This window comes from Malaclemys terrapin, chromosome 1 (assembly GCF_027887155.1).
Source record: "Malaclemys terrapin pileata isolate rMalTer1 chromosome 1, rMalTer1.hap1, whole genome shotgun sequence".
NCBI classification, from domain to species: Eukaryota; Metazoa; Chordata; order Testudines; family Emydidae; genus Malaclemys; species Malaclemys terrapin.
Window position 1 is genome coordinate 129,207,662 of NC_071505.1, and position 20,263 is coordinate 129,227,924.

The following is a 20,263-nucleotide window of genomic DNA, read 5'->3' on the forward strand; positions in this document are numbered from 1 at the left end:
GTCACAAAAGGCAAACCCATTCAATTTTAATCTGATGACAAATCTGCTGCAGGACGAATGCCGTTCTCTTCCAGTGGGCAAGGCGGGGAGATTTTCACCAGATACCTCTAAAGCTTAGAAAAATTCCCTGAACTGGGAAAGATGGGACCAGGAATTCAAATCTCACCTCTTAACTGTAAGTTACCAAGCAATTCACTATCTTTATAATTGACTGAATCCACAAAACTTTTGTTTGCTGTGGAGCTCCATATGGCTATTTAAAAAAAAAAACTGACTTAAATAACGAGTGCCTCTTTTAAAATTTAGAATATCCCCAGTTAAACTGTAAGGGCTTCATTAAATGTGTGCTGAATTCAAGAGTTAGCTGCTAGAGCTGGGAGTACACAAATAAGGCATGGAAAGCAGGTAATAGCAGCAACTAGCAGCATTCTTACAGCCCTGTCTCTCTTTAAAATAGTTTTTACTGTGAGGTTGTTATTCATGATCTGTGGGATGGAAAAAGCTAATGTACCAAACTTTTTTGGATATCTTTATTCCATCTGATTTATAACAGATACATAATGGATTCATCTAACTGCCAAATTTCAGCTAACTAATGCTGTTTTTCACTTAAATATTTGTAAAAAATATGAAAACATTCAATCCCAGCATTAAACCTGTGTACAACATAAAACACTAACAGATTTTTTCCCTCCCTAAAACATTTCATTTCATTTCAAGGCCATCTTCTCCAGCATCTGCCTCGCATGCTCATAGATCAAGCTCTATGCTCCTACAATTAGCAATTTGTAAGCAATACGTGCAACTCATACTGAAGATTTAGAGGTGGTTGCTGGGAAAGGATTCCTCCTCTTGAAGGAGCAAAATCTAACTGTAGGGTCACACCAAGTGTTTTAGAAAGAGGCAAATCCCAGCCTTGCAATAGAAGTCCTTTAACAGCTCTGCCTCACCCCGAAAAATATTTTCAACTGGAATTCCATCTTTTCTGTGAACTGGTGTGTTATGTACATCTTCTGTAGTATATATCTGTTATGGAATGCAATGGAGCAACAATACAGCAAATCTTATTAGTTCATTGTATCATTCTTTCATCAGTACTTCACCATTCTTTAGAATTTTACTAGGCAATACGTTACATTAGACCAGGGATCGGCAACCTTTAGCAAGTGGCCCGCCAGGGTAAGCACCCTGGTGGGCCGTGCCGGTTTGTTTACCTGCCCCGTGTCTGCAGGTTCGGCCGATCGCAGCTCCCACTAGCCACGGTTCGCCGCTCCAGGCCAATGGGGGCTGCGGGCCGCGTGCCAAAGGTTGCCGATCCCTGCATTAGACTGACAAATATGTACAGCATTGTGCTGGGAATAACATTGTTCTGTACCCAGTGGCAGCTGGAATGTAATCTCGCTGTATTGAACTCACAAAATAGGGCTTTTAGCCCTTTCCCCTCCTTACTTTGAAGAAGAAAACTCAAATGCAAGAGTCACTTGCACATGGAGTACCAGAGTTTAACAAATTACAACTTCACTGCAAAAAATATAATGTAACCTTATTTTCCAGCCATCTACTTGTCATACTCCGAAGGTTCAATCATCCAACTTCCTCACTAAGCCACTTCCATACTTTCCTTTCCAAATGTGAAGACAGGATAGTTTTCACATTTGACATTAAAAACAGCCATCATTTTTTTAGTTTAACAACACACTCACATACTAAGAAGCAAGATTTATTCTTCATGTATGAAAAACCAACACATACTTATCTCTGAGAGGGACATACAAGTAAAAGCACTACACACTGCCAGACGAGTTTTGAGATTCATTCTGCTCTGTCTACACTAGACAAAAAGTAATTAAAAAAAAGACATTGCTTAGAATGCCTTGAGATTGCACCTCTTGTGATGTACCTTTTTTCCACACACCACTGCCATCGCAGGAGTTTTTAATCACAAGTATTGGTTGCAGCACCTAGGATGAGGCCTTTTGCTGAGGTCTGGCTAAATAAGTATAGATTACATTAGTTTTGCTTCAGCTTAACACAAAGCCACAAGCATCACAGCTTCACTGGTTCAGTCAGTCCAGCTACAACTGCCAATGTGCTGCCCCAAGTTTGAAAGTTATCCCCAAAGTCGCTACACTCGCAAGAGACTTGAACATTATAGGACAGATGTTTCAGAGTCCTTGAATGAACTGCTACAGAGTGGCCAACGTGTGGTGAGGTTCTATCAAACAGTATTGATGCATGTACTTGCGAAACCAAAAGGTAAGTGATATGACAAACAATTTCACGAAATCAACACCCCTGCAATGGACGCTGAGTGTAGACATGCTCTTCAGGTCCTACTCAGTGACAAATCAGAACTGCATTAATTATTCTACCCTCTAATTCTTGAAAGCGCTGTTTCCCTGTTAAGTATATCCATATAATTCCTTTATGAACATAGCTGTTTAAGTGTCTACACTACCTTTGAGGTAATATCCTACAAGTGCATTTCCTCTTGGAGGCAAACATTTCACTTCAATTGTCCTTTCAACAATTGTTTCCTTCCTTTCAGGTCATGTCCACACACAAGTGTTTCATTATGACCTACAATGAACTTTCAATGCATTCAGGAGATTTTTATGATCAGACCCATTCAGAAGTCTGCAGAGGCTGAACCTGCCCTTAAGAATCAGTCTCAGGAAACATTTTTAATGGACGCAAAAGATGAAGTCACAAACCAAAAACACCAAGTCTCCTAACCATGTCTTAAAGAGCAGTTTTTCTGTCCCAATACATTATACTGAGTAACAGCTCTTAGCTTAAAGCTAACTGCAAGTGTGTTTAAAAAAAATTAAAAACTTCTATTCAGTATATAGCATTTTCCGCCACCATTAGCTGATGTTTATATTATCCAGTAAAAGCCATTATTCCACTTACTGTGCCACATCAGATACAGCAGACAGTGGTGACTCCTCTGATATGAGGTCTATGTCATCGATGAAGCTGTTGTCCTGTGAAATTTCATTGCTGTTTCCTTCTAAGCGCCTTCTCACTAGACAAATAATTTAGAAAAAGCATAGTACATTAGGGAGGCAGCATCTTCAAATTCTTTCCCCTCACCCATGGATTTCCATAGTAGATCATTTTTTTTAAACAGTCCCATCGTAAGACACTACATTTTTAGAGTAGATGCAATGAATTGTTTTGATAATTATTAAACACGTATAAGCCACATGCAAAAATACAAATGTACACATATGATGTGGTACATACACAATGAGATCAAACACACAGGGACCCTCTTACAGTTAAGCGTGTTTTTTCCTGAAGACCAACTTTCGCTCTAAGTGGAAGTTCACTATACGAAACGAATTGCAATTTGGACACTGCAATGAATGAAAACAATTGGGAACTTTGATTTATTTTGCAATAAATAGTATTCCACTACATCCAGGTTCTCTATGAGCTAAGAACTGGGTCCATGAGGCTCCCAAGTGCCAGGCTTCACAGCCACTGAATATTACGAAAACCTTGAAGAGGGAATCATCACTCAGTGGCAAACACACACTGCTTACATAGTCACTCAACTCTGTCAGCGTTGGATGCTGTGGAGACCATGAGCAAGCACTGTGCTTCCCTGAGCTATGGGTGGGGAGTGGTGACAGGTTGCCAGAAAAAGGGACAGACAGTCAGAAAGGAACCTTAAATAATTGATCCTCTGTGCTCCCTGCTGACAGCTCACAAAGGGAACTTGGAACCAAGAAACAGAACAAAGATATTGGGCCAAAGAGAAAATCTTCTCACCAGAATTAGGAGGAAAGAGATTATCCACAAACAAAAACAAATATTGCAAGATGGGGATGTGGGAGAGAGAAGCCAGTTCAGAATCTGTCTCTCCCCTCCACTTCCTATAGTCCCTCACTCAACCCCATATTAAAATCAATGGTGCTAGAGTAGCAGGATGCATGGCAGGTTTCTGAGAAGGATACAGGCTCATTTTCACCATGTAACTATCAATTTCTTGCTATACTTTTAATTTTAGCACTCAAATAGTTGAGACTGTGGCTAAAAGACATGTCGCATGTTATATGTTAACAGAGACCTTTTCACTGGTAGGTGAAAAGAACTATGTAATTATATTAGAGGCTGTACAGCACGTAGGCTGCCCAAGCTCATTAACTGATATCCCTGAGAGCATTTTTTCCCCAACATGGTGTCTGTCAATAGGTTTATTCCTAGCCTGAATTTATGAACGTAAATATTATGGTGAAAGACTATATCTTGTTTGGTGACCCCCCATATTCATGCCTTCAGGGCGGAAGATGAAGAGGATATAGGAAATGTACTCAATGCTAATGAAGATTAAGAATTCTGGGCTAATGTTTCCATTCCCACCGATGGGGGAAAATGTGTAACAAACATTGTGCCAGTTTGATGGGGTAGAAAACACATCACTATGCTGCCCACTTGTGGGAGGAGTTTGAACAAGCCTGAAAAGAGTAGAGGGCAAAGCCTGACAACTTTGCAGATCCTGAAAATCTGTAATACATTGTGGAATAAAATGCAAATACTGCATGGATCTTGGTACATCCCTAAAGAAACAAAGGCCAACTCTGAGCTTTCCAAGTACACCTGTTGCCCTTGTAGCATGAAGTGGCTCATTGATCCACAGTTATGCTGGGGGAACTACTGGCAGCATTTTTCTTCAGGCTGTAGGAAATGCATATTTATTATAAGGCATGATCTCAGAACACAGTTGTTCTAACATCATGTCCTACCTGATTGATAACCCCATACAATATATGTTTCAATACATTACCACCGTAAATACAGCTTTTCAGAAGCTACATTGCAAGTACGTTGCAGAGCCACTATTACAACCTTTTGGTGTACTCTTAGCCATACTTGTGTTTTGTTCCCTCCAGGTTGTCCAAAGAGGGATACATACTTCTCTAGCTTTCTGAATAACCAGCTCTCTGCTCCTTCTAGATTTGTAATACATGCAGAGACATTGGCTTTCTAGACATAATGTATACCCAAATTTTCAAGACGATAGATGTGTATGGAACAGTTTTTTAATTATTTCAGGCAATTTACTATGGACCCATGTGGACAATCCTTACTCAAGTCTAACTCCTACTGACTTCAGTCCTCTAAATATAGGGCTATTGGCACTGTTTCTCTGAAGTGACCTTTTTGGAGACTCATGGTATTGCATTTTTTCATATTTTTCATTCCAGTCAAGAATAGTTAAAATCTTTCTATGATCTTTCAATAATCATCCATTTTCTTGCCTTCTTCTTGTATTTATCTTTTGAGTTTCATCTGCAGTTGAGAATTGTTTGGAAGGAGAATGGTTTGGATTGACAGCACTATAATTTTGCTTAGGTGAAAAAAACTGATCATTTCGCTGCTTTCTTCAAGGCCAGACCAACATTAAGCATGTCATTTGAAGCAATAGGAAAAAAGGGAAAGTATATAAATAAGTTTATTATGACAAGAAATTAAAACTCTCTTTCAGTTAAGCTAAAAATCTGCTGATTCATCAGCTTCAATAATGAAAACCTGCGGTTCAATTTAGTCAGATTATGAGTATATTATAACCTGATGCTGGTGAAATTAAAATATCAACATTTGTTTTCATGCACTTTTTGGATAGTTCTTTTGGATCTGTATTATAAGCAGTATCCTGTTTCTCCAAAATATCTTGATGCATGAAAATGTCTCTCACTAATACAGCAACAAAAGAGAGGTTGGGATAACAGGCAGTTCTCTGGTTATTTAGAATTTCTGAACAAAAAATATCCACAAAAGTCCACATAATTTATTAAGGATGAAGGTTGCCATCGGTTGCCTTGTGAACCCTTGTACTTGGTTTGGCCTGCAGATTACACTTTAGACACACCTGCTATAAAAAGACATAAAATTTGGACATTTTATCACATACTGCATCAAGAAGTGTTAACAACAGTTCAGATATTACAGCCTTTATCAATCCAGGCAACAGATTTTTTTTTTTAATTTAACACAGAATCTGCTAATAGCCAGAGTTTCCGTAGTTATTTTCAACGTTGGTCTTGCTGTCAGGTCTTGATATTTTTTTGGCCTTACCCAATATATTGCATGCATTGATAAAGACAAATGGAAATTCATTCTAGTGGTATGATAGAGCAACATTTTATGCCACTATTTTCAAATGATTCATGGACTTATTAACTTAGTGGTTAAAAATCTTCTCTCTTTACATATATCTGTATTCACAGTTATCAGAAGTATTTAATGTTGTGATGGATTTAGAGCTGCCCTGTAATAATTTATTAATACTGTATGTTGGCCTGGTTACTAGTATAGTGTCTCTTATATGAATATATTGGTTTAACTCAGGAAGGGTCTGTCTGGAGAACAGGCAGGAAAAAGAAGAATCGCTCCACAAAGCCACCTACCAGCAAACATTTAGCTCCCACAGGGGCAATGCCAGAACTTTGATGATTCTGTCTTTGCTTCTCCAGTCAACCTACAAAGCTAGGTTTGACAAGGAAAGGCCAAAGCCCATGAACAGAGGAGATGCCTAGGCCCACCATCATGCAGTACTCTAGCTGATAGTACTCTAGCTACATTAGACATGCATGTAGATGGTTTTAAAATCCTTTTTCTCTAATGCTTTGTTTCTAGTGCTATATAAAACTTTTGTTTTAAGAAAGCTGTTTAGTCACCATATACCACTGGTCCCAAAGGGAAGAACTGCAGGTGTCCATACTCAGTCAGACCCACTGGATGCGCTTGGCGGATACAGACTACTACAGCCCATCTCCAGGTCTAAGAGTGGGAGAACTGCAAAATTCCTTGCTGGGATAGGTAAAGGTATGAAGCTTGGCACCGGAGAGAGTGCACTCAGAGAGACCTCAAAGGGGACAGAGGTGCAGCTAACCCTGTAACTGCAAAATAATATATTTTAAGAATTGAGACTAGCTAACACTTTAAAAAGCACTAGTACCCTATGTTCATTTCAATCAAACATGGGGCCTGACATTCACTTGCTATTCAAATAAATGGGAGTTGTAAGAGCTCAGCACCTCTGAAAATCAGGCATACAATTCTTTGGATATTCATCAACAGTTTGTCTTTAAAACAATATAATAGACATTGCTTCATTTATTTCATGCAAAAAACATTGAAAATATCTATGGACATATATAAGTTTACTTAAATCATTTTGATCTGAAGCAACAAAATTTGTCAAAGCTGTTAATGATCCAAACAGGTTCTATGGAAGTTCTCTTCTGCATATTTTAATGTTGATACTTCTAGAAAACTTGGTACAAACAACCGAGAGCCAATCTAAATACAAGGGACTAACTTGGAAAACATTGCCATGAACAAACAATTCGATTCAACCAAGAACCACCATATGCATACTACCAAAGAAAAATAAGTGACCGTCCAGAAGAAAGCAAAGTGAAATACTAATTCATCACTGTTTGTGAATGTAATTGATTTAAAGTGAGCAGAAATGAGAAAGGCAAGTCCACTTAGAAAATTAAAGTTGTCAGACTCTCAGGTTCATCCTATGGCACCCGTTGATTGGCTGATCTTCAAGCTAAACACTAATGCATTTCACATCAATGCTGAAGAATGGAAAATCCATAGTACACATGCTAAGGAGTGAAAACGTAGGCCTGGACAATAGAGTTCTAAAATGGCATAACTGAACATTGCTAGCAGGACAGAAAACTGGAAAATAATTTAACTTACATCTGATTCAGACCTGCATTTAACCAGAGTTACTTTAAACTATGTTTTTAGGGAAAAACTAAGTTTTCTGGCACTGGAAATAGAACTCTGTGCCCTTCTAGCATTATTGCTGTGGCTGCTCCAAAGGAGCTCTATAGAATGTGACCTGTCAATTTTGCACTTGTTCTGACAAGCCACATTTCTATAAGCAAAGATTCCATTCATTGATCACAGTCTTAAGAAAAAGCAACTGAAGGATGCTGCAATGTATGAAGTATCTTAAGTAATCACACAAGTATTTAGGATTAGACATTTTTCGGACCCCACAGAAGCAGCATCACTTGTGGCCACAGACAGAGGGTGAGGTTTGGCCTTGATATAAGGAAGGGTTTCTCCTCACAAAAAGCTATTAGAATTTGAAATAGTCTATCAAAGGGAGGGTAAGTCATGGCCTAAGTGTATTCAAGGGATGAAGAGTTCTGTTAGCACCCACAACACACTCTTGAGTATTCCTACTGAAATGCCAACGAAGGGACCACAGTTCAACCAGAGATTTAGGAGATGGCTGGATATACAGGTAGTAACTGTGGCCAGAAATGCTTTCTTCCCTCTGCATTGAATAAGAAGTGTCCAACCTTTTATTTCCAATGCAAACTTTTCTATGATTATTCACAATCTTCTCAGCTCAAAATTAAGCTAACTTTGCGTACTGTTAGGACCACTTGGAAGCTGAAGTTAGTGCAGAATACTGGTGCCTGCTTATTAAACTGTGCTTTGATGCAGGGAGCACATTGCACTCTGCTCTGTAATCTGCACAGCTTCTACTACGTTTTTTTTGGTGGAGTTCAAGGTGTTCATCTTCATATATAAAACCGTAGGCATCTGGGGCATATCTATGTGACAGATTGCCTTTCTCCCTGTATGCTAGATTTCAGTCAGAAAAGGCACTTAAGCTGTAGCTCCCTCAGTTTGAAAGAAAAGTTCCTGCCCAGGGACTATAATACAGTAGCCTGCCCTCTGGCTTCTGACTCTCTCTAGGGTGCCACAACTTATATAATAACTAGATGCATCATATCACCAGATGATATTTTAACATGAATTCCATTTCTGAGCAATAGCTCTTCACCCCATAAGGGCAAAGTGCAAATCTTTTCCAAGAATAATTCATTACCACTTCCTATACCCACCAGATGCCAAGGGGGAAGCCAGGACAATTTCTCCAAGTGCTGGTAGGGCCTTCAAGAACAGCTATCTCATCGACAAGAATCAGTGTGAATTTGGTTCGAGCCTCTCACTGGGAGAAACTAGATCCTCCCCGTTCTGAGTGGGTCAGTGGAAAGCATTATTATGAGGCACATAGCATTTAGCAGTTATATTATATGGTTCTCTAATGCTCTCAGACAAACAGCACTCTTTTCTATCAGAAGCATTCAATTCATGCAGAGTCAGGCAGTGCAGGTTAGTGTTCTGTAAAATATTAAGCCACTGCTAGACAATTCCGTTTTTTTATCCTTGTAACCGTAACATTTCCCCTGGGGGTCTGGGGACAGAGTAGGACCACTGCTCCTCCAGATTAGAAAGTTGCCCAAGATGCACCATATGATGAGCAAGTCAACCATGTCCATACCGGATTGGTCGCAGCTCGGGTTAATAATGACCGCACCATCCATCTCCTACTAGGGCGGACATGACAAGTATGCTACAGCTGAAACCCCAACAAAGAGGACCTGTGGAAGAGATAACATCACCATAGCCACATGGAATGTAAGGACATTGAGACAAATAGGGAGGTTGAAAGAACTCACGTATGAAATGGAACAATACACCTGGCACCTCCTAGGAATCTCTGAGGTCAGATGGAAGAACTTTGGAGAGGCACTAACGGAAGAACAACAAGGAGTCTGGTGGCACCTTAAAGACTAACAGATTTATTTGGGCATAAGCTTTCGTGAGTAAAAACCTCACTTCTTCGGATGCATCCGAAGAAGTGAGGTTTTTACTCACGAAAGCTTATGCCCAAATACATCTGTTAGTCTTTAAGGTGCCACCAGACTCCTTGTTGTTTTTGTAGATACAGACTAACACGGCTACCCCCTGATACTAACGGAAGAAGGCCATGTTCTCTATTACAGTGGAAAGGACAAACATGTCAATGGCGTAGGATTTCTTGTACATAAAGATATCAAGAATTCAGTATTAGGATGCTGCCCAATATCCAGCAGGCTTATTTCCATCCATCTAAAAGGCGGCACCATTTAATATCACAGTGGTACAAGTCTACGTCCCTACAATAGACTATGACGATGAGCAAATTGAAGATTTTTACAATCAACTCCAAGACATCATCAATAAGGTACACAAGAAAGATATCCTGATTGTACAGGGAGATTGGAATGCTAAAATGGGCACAGGCAGATCTGCAAGATTATCGTGGCCCTTTCTGTAATGTGGTAACTAATGAGAAAGGATTGAGACTTTTGGAGTTTGCCGGCTATAACAATCTGGTTCTTGTAGACACATTAGGAGCACATAAAGCATCCAGACAATTAACATGGCATGCACCTGATAGTCTACATCACAGCCAGATCGACTACATCATGGTGCAAAACTGATTTTGTTATGGGACTAACAGAGTTAAAACAAGAAGCTTCCCCAATGCTGATATTGGAAGTGATCATGACCTTGTGATGCTAAACTTTTGACTGCAGCTAAGGAAAATCGTCAGGCCAAAGTTTACCAGAACCAAGTTTGACTTAGAAAGAGTCAGAGACCGAAATGTTGCAAAGTCATTCCAAGCAACGATCAGCAGAAAATTTGCTCCGCTGCTTGCTTTAGAGGAAGCCATAGAAGCAATGACAGCAATAGACATCCTTGGGAAACACCGTAAGAAGACAAAACCATGGGTCACAAATTAAATACTACAAATGTGTGACATTAGAAGAGAACTCAAGAGAGACAAAGAACAGCACTGAGGGAGCTGATAAATACAGAGCGATTGGCAGAAAGATCAAGAAAGGAATGAAGGTGGCCAAGGAAATATGGATTGAAAAACAATGCTCTAAAATTGAAGAGTGTATCAATAATAAAAATAGCAAACAAGCCTTCCAGGTTGTAAAAGATCTGACAAAGGAAAGATGGACCAAAGCTAATGCAATTCAAGACAAAGAAGGGAACAGTCTTACAGAAGAAAGGGACATCATCGATAGGTGGACAAACTACTGCTCTAATCTATACAATCGCCAGGCAAATGGAGATCCTAGTGTCCTAGACAGCCCAGATTCAACAGAGGAGGATGACTTTCCAATATTGTGCAAAGAAGTGGAGACAGCTGTGAAATCACTCAAGAACAGAAAGGCTACAGGTATTGACAACATCCCACCCAAATTGATGAAATTCATAGTAATAAATGTATTCACCAAGATCTGCAACAAGATCTGGCAGACCGGTGAGTGGCCTTCCACGTGGACACAGTCACTAATCATGACTCTGCCAAGGAAAGGCAACCTGCAATTGTGTCAAAATTACCTGACCATAAGCCTAATTAGCCATTATAGCACAGTGATGTTGAAAGTCATATTGAATAGACTGAAGCCACAAGCGGAGAATATCATCGCTGAAAAACAGGCTGACTTTCGTGCTGGAAGAACCACAGAACGGATTTTCAACCTTCGTGTTCAATGCGGTTATTGGAGTGATGCTGATGATGAACCCTAACATTAAAAGCAATTTTACACTGTTGCCACTCTAAGTGACCCAATTCTCTGAAATATTAGCCCTCTAATCCTTAAGTTTTTCCATTCTATAAAATCAAAACTTTATCAGTGATAAATTCAAACTTCATATCACCTGCATTAAAAAAATTACATTGTAAAGATGATTGTAATAGTTGTGAACAGTTATCTTTTTGCCCAGAAATGTTTTTTTTCAGAAATTATTCATTTGCTATATTGCAAGATGACTATTTTTTATTGTGTGGATTTCCAAAATTCACTTCAAAATAAGTGTTCACTCAAAGCAAAATATCAGAAGTCAGAATAGAAAGGGATAAAAATATTTTCTGTGTCAAGAAGTCATAAGCTTCTAAGCAACTAAATAGCTCATCAGAATCATTCATGATAATTCTTCAATTTTGAAGAAATATAAAACATTAAAATACCTTCAACATGTGATAGTGAGGCTACCCAGGAATAAGATCCGAAGTTGTAAACTCCAGCTACCAAATATAGATAGCTCATAACAGTTGTAACTCAAGCCTGAGGAATTGTATCCTCGATTTAATTTTACTTTAACCAGTTTTGCTCCTCAAGAGTGGTCTTACAAGCACAAACTACTGTATGTGGGATTTTTTGTTTTGTTTTTTGGGGGTGTGTGTTTTATTTTGATGTGTTTGTTTTTGAGTTCCATTCCAAATGCTATCAAAAGTATAAAGGAACCATGGCAGAAGAAGCAGCTTAGTTTAAGAGTTCACGGTATTCCTCTGAGCATGACTTTAGGAAGAATAATGATTTGAAAACATACAATATCCAGTGCAGTAAGCGTACTATGAGAAATGTCAGTGTATAGTTTGAACTGTGGGCCTTAATTATTGCTGCTAATCCTATGAAACTTTATTTAAAAAAAAAAAGAAAGAAATCTAAGCTTTTTTTCTGTACATCTTTTTCCATCACTGCTGATCACTAAACAATGAGTTTGTGTATTATATATGTTGGACAAGCCTCTCTCAGGTCTCATGCTTTTTATATATATCAAAGTCAGTCACCCATTGCTTAAGAATCCAGGTTTATTTACACCAATTAACATAAATTAATCTATTAATCATACTTTAAACATTAACTTCCAAATTTCTAGGCTGGAAAAAAAGACATATCCCAAATTTACAATTAACACAATAAAAAGTAAGAATACAGCAGAGACAACATCTCTACTCAACAGCCAGAGTCATTCTTAAATATATCATCCCTACCACAAAAAAAAACCTCTCTCAGGAAAAGGTGAACAGAGGAGCCCTTTTTTCATAGATTCTAAGTCCAGGAGAGGCCACTTTGATCATCTAGTCTATCCTCCTGTATAGCACAGCTCATACAAGTCCCAAAAATTATTCCTAGAACATATATTTTAGAAAAACATCCAATCTTGATTTAAAAATTGTCAGTGATGGAGAATCCACCATGACCTTTGGTAAATTGTTCCATATGGTTCTATGCCCCTTGGTAACTGCACCATTCCCTTTCAGAGACAACAGGGAAGAAAATTTCACAATCCTCCCCTGTATTTGGGAAGAGACCTTCCCTTGTGATGCCCCAATCCAGTGTCTATGACATCACACAGTTTGCTATACTGAAGACAATCTGATGTCTCCCAAACTGGATTGGGGCACCACTGAACAAATCAGGGAGGAATAAGAGGCTGATGATAAAGAAGAGAACTTCTATTTACACACAACAAAGATAAATGAGGGAAGAAGGAAAGGAAGGGAAAAGGAGAAAGAAAATATTTGCTTATTAGGTTTAGGTAGTATTATATATTCTTTGGTATTAAATATTCTGTTTAGATTCAGTTAATATATGAATCCAGCTCCAGCCAAAATATTCACAATGGCCAATATATATCCAGTCCTGCTCGCTAGCTGCTACTTTTTTCTACTTGCTGTGCCAGCTCCCAAGAAAAAGTCAGATTCACCAAAAACCAGAGGTAAGCTGAAAGGTAGTTTCTAATCAAGTAGATTATTAAACTGTCATTTTGCAATGGCTGCTTAAGTTTTGTAAAAGACCATCTGTACCAAGTATAGCCAAAACCTGGACACCAAAGAACTTGAGTGTAGGTAGACATTTGGAGAAACCAACAGGGGAAACAGGGGCACATGAATGGTAATGGACTGCAAACCTGAGCCAGCTTAATTACACACAAAACATGTACTGTCACATCAATAAACAGTCCTTCAAGACCTATATGATGATGTGTGTAGACACTATGCCTTGTACCTGGTGATGGGGGACAGCTTGCAGCACAGATGGATAAAGATGACCAGGAAAGCTGTCGACCTGCATGCAAAAAACAGGGCCAGAAAAGGCCAGACAGGAAGCAGAGAATAAGCTAAACCAATTCTCAGCCAAAGCACAAAGAAGATTAACATTCAGAGAGCAGTAGTGAGGATAGAGTCTCTTACTCTATTAGGAGTTAAGCTGAAAACAGGTATTTTATTACAGAACACTATAAAAAAGGGACTTAGAAGACCAATAGTAAATTCCAATCCACCCCTTCAATGCTGCTTTTGTTTTCATGTCACTCTTACCTACTTGATTTTTTGCTTATTTTCCCCCTATGGGAAAGATTGAGAACAAACTTCCATGGTTTATAACCTACTACACATATACAGTGATAGGAGATAAAATGAGTTTACCAATTTGCTTACAGTGAGTAAGATTTTCAAAAGCACCTAAAACTGACTTAGGAGCCTAAGACCAATTTTCAAACATGACTTAGGCTCCTTAATGTACATGTTACCCAATATGTACATTTTGGTTTTATTATTATTTAGTGCTGCTGGAATTTACAGTTTAAAAGAATATGTATCTAGGATCCTAGAAGAACTTCTATACAGTAGAAAACTGTCAAGGCAGCTTGTGTGTAAGGTCCAACACCACCTCCCACCACACCCATCTAATTTAAGGGTGTATCTCATGAAGGTAGTATAAATTGTGGTAAACAATATTAAAGCAAAAGCCCTTGTTTGTGACTAAACGCTAATGTTATATGATGCCTACTAATATTTAGCTCAAAAGTTAGTCTGTCTAAAAGCTTTTAAACTATTTCACCTACTGTTCATTGTAGCTAGTATCTATAAAATAGGACTATAAAAAATGTCCATGTGTGGGGCTGGACCCTGCCAGCACATAGAATCATAGGACTGGAAGGGACCTCGAGAGGTCATCTAGTCCAGTCCCCTGCACTCATGGCAAGGCTAAGTATTATCTAGACCATCCCTGACAGGTGTTTGTCTAACCTGCTCTTAAAAATCTCCAATGATGGAGATTCCACAACCTCCCTAGGCAATTTATTCCAGTGCTTAACCACCCTGAAGGTTAGGAAGTTTTTCCTAATGTCCAACCTAACCCTTCCTTGCTGCAATTTAAGCTCATTTGCTTCTTGTCCTATCCTCAGAGGTTATGAAAAAAAAATGTCTCCCTCCTCCTTGTAACAACCTTTTACGTACTTGAAAACTGTTGTTATCATGTCCCCCCTCAGTCTTCTCTTTTCCAGACTAAACAAACCCAATTTTTTTCAATCTTCTCTCATAGGTCATGTTTTCTAGACCTTTAATCATTTTTGTCGCTCTTCTCTGGACTCTCTCCAATTTGTCCACATCTTTCCTGAAATGTGGCACCCAGAACTGGACACAATACTCCAGTTGAGACCTAATCAGTGCAGAGTAGAGTGGAAGAATTACTTCTCATGTCTTGTTTACAACACTCCTGCTAATATATCCCAGAATTATATTTTTTTTTTTTTGCAACAGCGTTACACTGTTGACTCATATTCAGCTTGTGGTCCACTATGACACAACAGGTTTCTTTCTAAATGGAGTACTTTGCATTTGTCCTTACTGAATTTCATCCTATTTTCTTCAGCCCATTTCTCCAGTTTGTCCAGATCATTTTAAATTTTAATCCTATCTTCCAAAGCATTTGCAACCCCTCTCAGCTTGGTATCGTCCACAAAAAATTGTAAGTGTACTCTCTATGCCATTATCTAAATCACTGATGAAGATATTGAACAGAACTGGACCCAGAACTGATCCCTGTGAGACCCCACTCATTATGCCCTTCCAGCTTGACTGTGAACCACTGATAATACTCTCTGGGAATGGTTTTCTAACCAGTTTTGCACCCACCTTATAGTAGTTCCATCTAGGTTGCATTTCCCTAGTTTGTTTATGAGAAGGTCATGCAAGACAGTATCAAAAGCTTTAGAAAAGTCAAAATATACCACGTTTACTGCTTCCCCCCATCCACAAGGCTTGTTACCCTGTCAAAGAAAGCTATCAGGTTGGTTTGACATGATTTGTTCTTGACAAATCCATGCTGATTGTTACTTATCACCTTATTATCTTCTAGATGTTTGCAAACAGATTGCTTTTTTATTTGCTCCATTATCTTTCCGGGTACAGAAGTTAAGTTGGCTGGTCTGCAATTCCCCGGGTTGTCCTTATTTCCCTTTTTATAGATTGGCACTATATTTGCCCTTTTCCAGTCTTCTGGAATCTCTCCCATCTTCCATGATTTTTCAAAGATAATTGCTAATGGCTCAGATATCTCCTCAGTCAGTCCCTTGAGTATTCTAGGATGAATTTCATCAGGCCCTGGTGACGTGAAGACATAACTTGTCTAAGTAATTTTTAACTTGTTCTTTCCCTATTTTAGCCTCTTCTAATCCTACCTCATTTTCACTGGTATTCACTGTGTTAGACGTCCAATCACCACCAATCTTCTTGGTAAAAACCGAAACAAAGAAGTCATTAAGCACCTCTGCCATTTCCACATTTTCTATTATGTGTTCCCCCCCCCTCATTGAGTAAGGGGCCTACCCTGTCCTTGGTCTTCCTCTTGCTTCTAATGTATCTGTAGAATGTTTTCTTGTTACCCTTTATGTCTCTAGCTAGTTTGATCTCATTTTGTGCTTTGGCCTTTCTAATTTTGTCCCTATATACTTCTGTTACGTGCATGACTACATCTCAGTCATTGCCTACTGGTTCTGCTACAGCACTCAATAGGTTACATAAAACTCTAGTACACAATAACCGGGCAATTTTAGAAAAGTATTTGTTAAAGAATGAAATGGGACAGTCCTGATGATCTCCTCAAATGAAATTCTCATTGAATTCAATGGAAATTTTGCCTGAGTAAGGTCTGTAAGACTGGGCCCTAAAACACAACTCTCTTTAGTTCATCGAGTCACATGATCTCCATCTGCTGGAAGACAGAAATGAGGCAACAGTTCTCAAGCTAGGAATTCCACTCACTAAGTAGTGATGTCACAAAGTTTTGCTTTATTTCCGGTCTCCATCTTGTGGTAGGAGATTATATTAACCCACAGCTTTGACTAGTGTTTTGGACATCATCTTTGGAGTGATGAAAACAATGTCAAAAGACATGTATCTGGGCATAGATGCTAATTTATTTAATATCAGGAATTAAATTATTCCAAGTCTTCTCTTTTTGGAGAACACAGAAAGTGACACATGAAAATCAGACCAATGGCCTACCTGGCCCGGGGTTCTCAGATGTGCTTCTAATGAGAACAATATCTTAACAGAAAGATGAATCTACTTATACCATGAGATTGTCTCTCTTCCTGTTTATAACATGACCCACCTGCTGTCCCATTGGCACCTAAAGCACCACTCGGTGAAGCAATTAGGAAAGCCTTTAATGTACTACTTTTAAAATATTTTAGCAGCTGGAAGGAGAGCAAGCACAAGTGAGAAACCAGCTCTTTTCAGTCCACCAGCAAGTGCTGCATGGATTGTTAATTGTTCACAGACCACAGATTGCGAACCAGTGATCTAAACTAACAATATATAACCCAGAATCCCTGACACCTTTTACTAGCCAAAGTGCAAGAAGTGACATAATAGACAATTGTGGAATAACTTGCCTGTAAGATAAGTTTTAATTACAGTTGTTGGGCTTGTGCCCTAAAACTATAAGGGTTTATATCCCTAATAAATGTTCATCTTATGTGGTTTTGGGTATTTTCATTATCCATCTAATCCTTTTTGAAGCACTCTAAGCTCTTATCCTCAATTATATATTGTGACCTTGACTTCCACAGGTTAAGTATGTGGTATAAAAAGCAGTTTCTTCTTTTTTGCTTTTCAATTTCACTGGCAACCAACAGGGCTGATTACAGTGGGCTGGAGGGAGGAATGTCCATTTTCCCCCCCACCCCACCAAATGTTTTTTTGCACTTACTCAAAGTTCCACAGGTCATGGCCTGGCCACTTTTAAGCAGAGGTCCTGTACTAAATCAATCTGGATGCTGCCAAAGTCATCTGGAGCATCACTCTGGCTGCATGGTCAGAATGCCACTTATATTTGGCTTGACTGTCCCTCCATACAGAGAGAAGGGCAGCCAGGCCAAATGATGTTGCAACTTGGCACATGGGAAGTCAGAGCACATGAGAGTTGCTGAGAACTCAATTCCTAGCAGCACTGGCTCATGCACTGTGTGCGTAAGAGAGAGGGTAGACTCAGTGGAGCTAAGCAAGACCTGACTTCCCTGAGGTAGGGAGAAGCAGGGACTGGAACAGAGTACCTGCCGGGAGGGGCAGGGATTGCAACTTCCCTCACCCCTCTGCCCAAATATCTGAATTGGCACTACTGTTTGCAACCCCTTATTCTAGTATTACAAACTCAATATTAATCTCAAGTAGGCAGTGGCATATTCACTCTAAGCATAATATTAGACATATGCAAAGAGCATGCTTTTAAAAAGAGAAATTCATGGTACTTTGTGCCACATTCTGCTGTGAACATTTTAAGGATTGCCTACATTGGGGTGGCCAACCTGTGGCTCCGGAGCCACATGCGGCTCTTCAGAAGTTAATATGCAGCTCCTTGTATAGGACACCAGGGCTGGAGCTACAGGCGCCAACTTTCCAGTGTGCCAGGGGGCGCTCACTGCTCAACCCCTGGCTCTGCCGCAGGCCCTGCCCCCACTCTCCTCTTTCCTCCCCCCAACCCGAGCCTCCTGCACACCATGAAACAGCTGATCGGGAGGTGCGGGGAGGGAGGAGGAGGTGCTGATCGGCGGGGCTGCCGGTGGGCAGGAGACGCTGGGAGGGGAGCTGATGTGGGGGCTGCTTACGTATTACTGTGGCTCTTTGGCAATGTACATTGGTAAATTCTGGCTCCTTCTCAGGCTCATGTTGGCCACCCCTGGCCTACATGGTACCTTAATCCACACCAGCTGAGATGTAAATTCTATTGCACACCAGTTGTTGTACAGTAACTAGCCTTTGTGGACTCTGCTGGAAAACATTAAAAGTTCCCTACTGCATGCTAATGTAGTCCCATTTCAAACAGCACTACTTTAATCGACACTAGGGACATTTTACTGTGCACCAGCAGGGTGCATATGGGCCAGTTAGTGTGCAACATACTAGTGCACATTAGAATTTACACCTGAGCCTGTGTGGACTAAGGCACCATCTAGACATGCCCTTAGATAAACTTCAACAGGATACAACATCTGGTATCACAGGTATCCAATTTAAATCAAACAACACTCAAAAAGCACGATACACAGGAAATTAGACACTACTATTCACTTTATTCTTTCTATGATCTTTTGTCCATATAAATCTACAAAGTTACACGCTGCCTTGCATACCACAGAATCATAATTCCTAACATATGTAGTGGGATGGCATAGTGCGTAAATGAGCACAGAATGCAACTCCAAATCATTAAAGCATGCTGCATCTGAACACTGGCAGAGAGCAAATAATAAAATACACCCTTGAATTAGTATGAAGATGCTTTGAACCTACCTGATTGCTTGAACATCCTTGTAAGACCTAGTGGGCAAGAAGGGTTATATAAAATCATAAGTGATGTGGAGACAGTGGATAAGGAAAAGTTATTTACTTATTCCCATAATACAAGAACTAGAGGTCACCAAATGAAATTAATAGGCAGCAGGTTTAAAACAAATACAAGGAAGTTCTTCTTCACGCAGCGCATAGTCAACTTGTGGAACTCCTTACCTGAGGAGGTTGTGAAGGCTAGGACTATAACAACGTTTAAAAGAGAACTGGATAAATTCATGGATGTTAAGTCCATTAATGGCTATTAGCCAGGAGGGGTAAGGAATGGTGTCCCTAGCCTCTGTTTGTCAGAAGATGGAGATGGATGGCAGGAGAGAGATCACTTGATCATTGCCTGTTGGTCCACTCCCTCTGGGGCACCTGGCATTGGCCACTGTTGGTAGACAGGATACTGGGCTAGATGGACCTTTGAACTCACCCAGTACGGCTGTTCTTATGTTCTAAGGGGTCAATGTATATATAAAGTCATTTTCTGTAGTATAATGAAATTTAAGATTACTGTAAAAAGGGTGTTCAAATACAAAATCAGCCTCAGATTTTTACAACACAAGCACAGACAAAATTATAATCCATATGAAATGATTTATGTTGTCTCTTTCTAGTTCCCAATGAACATTAAATGCTCATATCACTGAAACTGCATTTGAATTGGAAGTGGCTGACAGGCAGGCTTGTTTGTAGAATCAGAAGAGAGGTCAAGGACTGATTGGACATAGAGACTTAAGTATCTGCTCTTGCCCAGATATGATCCTCCAGAAGAGGATGGAAGAACATTAATGAAGCATGCACTGCTAGTGCCCAAGCTCTATCTACACAGAAAGAAGAGTTAAATCTCCAATGCTATCAATGCTGTACCTTTCAAAAAGATTTTCAATGTAATTTTTGCCTGCCCATATTAACCTTCTGATTTAAAAAAAAAAAGTGACAATAATGCATATTGATTATACA

The 20,263-nt window shown here is 39.5% G+C and overlaps 1 protein-coding gene across 1 annotated transcript in view; it reads right to left on the reverse strand.

The window, feature by feature from the left end:
- Positions 1–20,263, reverse strand: part of LOC128831200 (potassium voltage-gated channel subfamily KQT member 1-like) — a 740,744-nt gene that overhangs the window by 584,427 nt on the left and 136,054 nt on the right. The window contains exon 11 of the mRNA XM_054017484.1: positions 2,914–3,028. Coding sequence (XP_053873459.1) covers positions 2,914–3,028 — 115 coding nt within the window. The remainder of the gene's footprint in view (positions 1–2,913; positions 3,029–20,263) is intronic.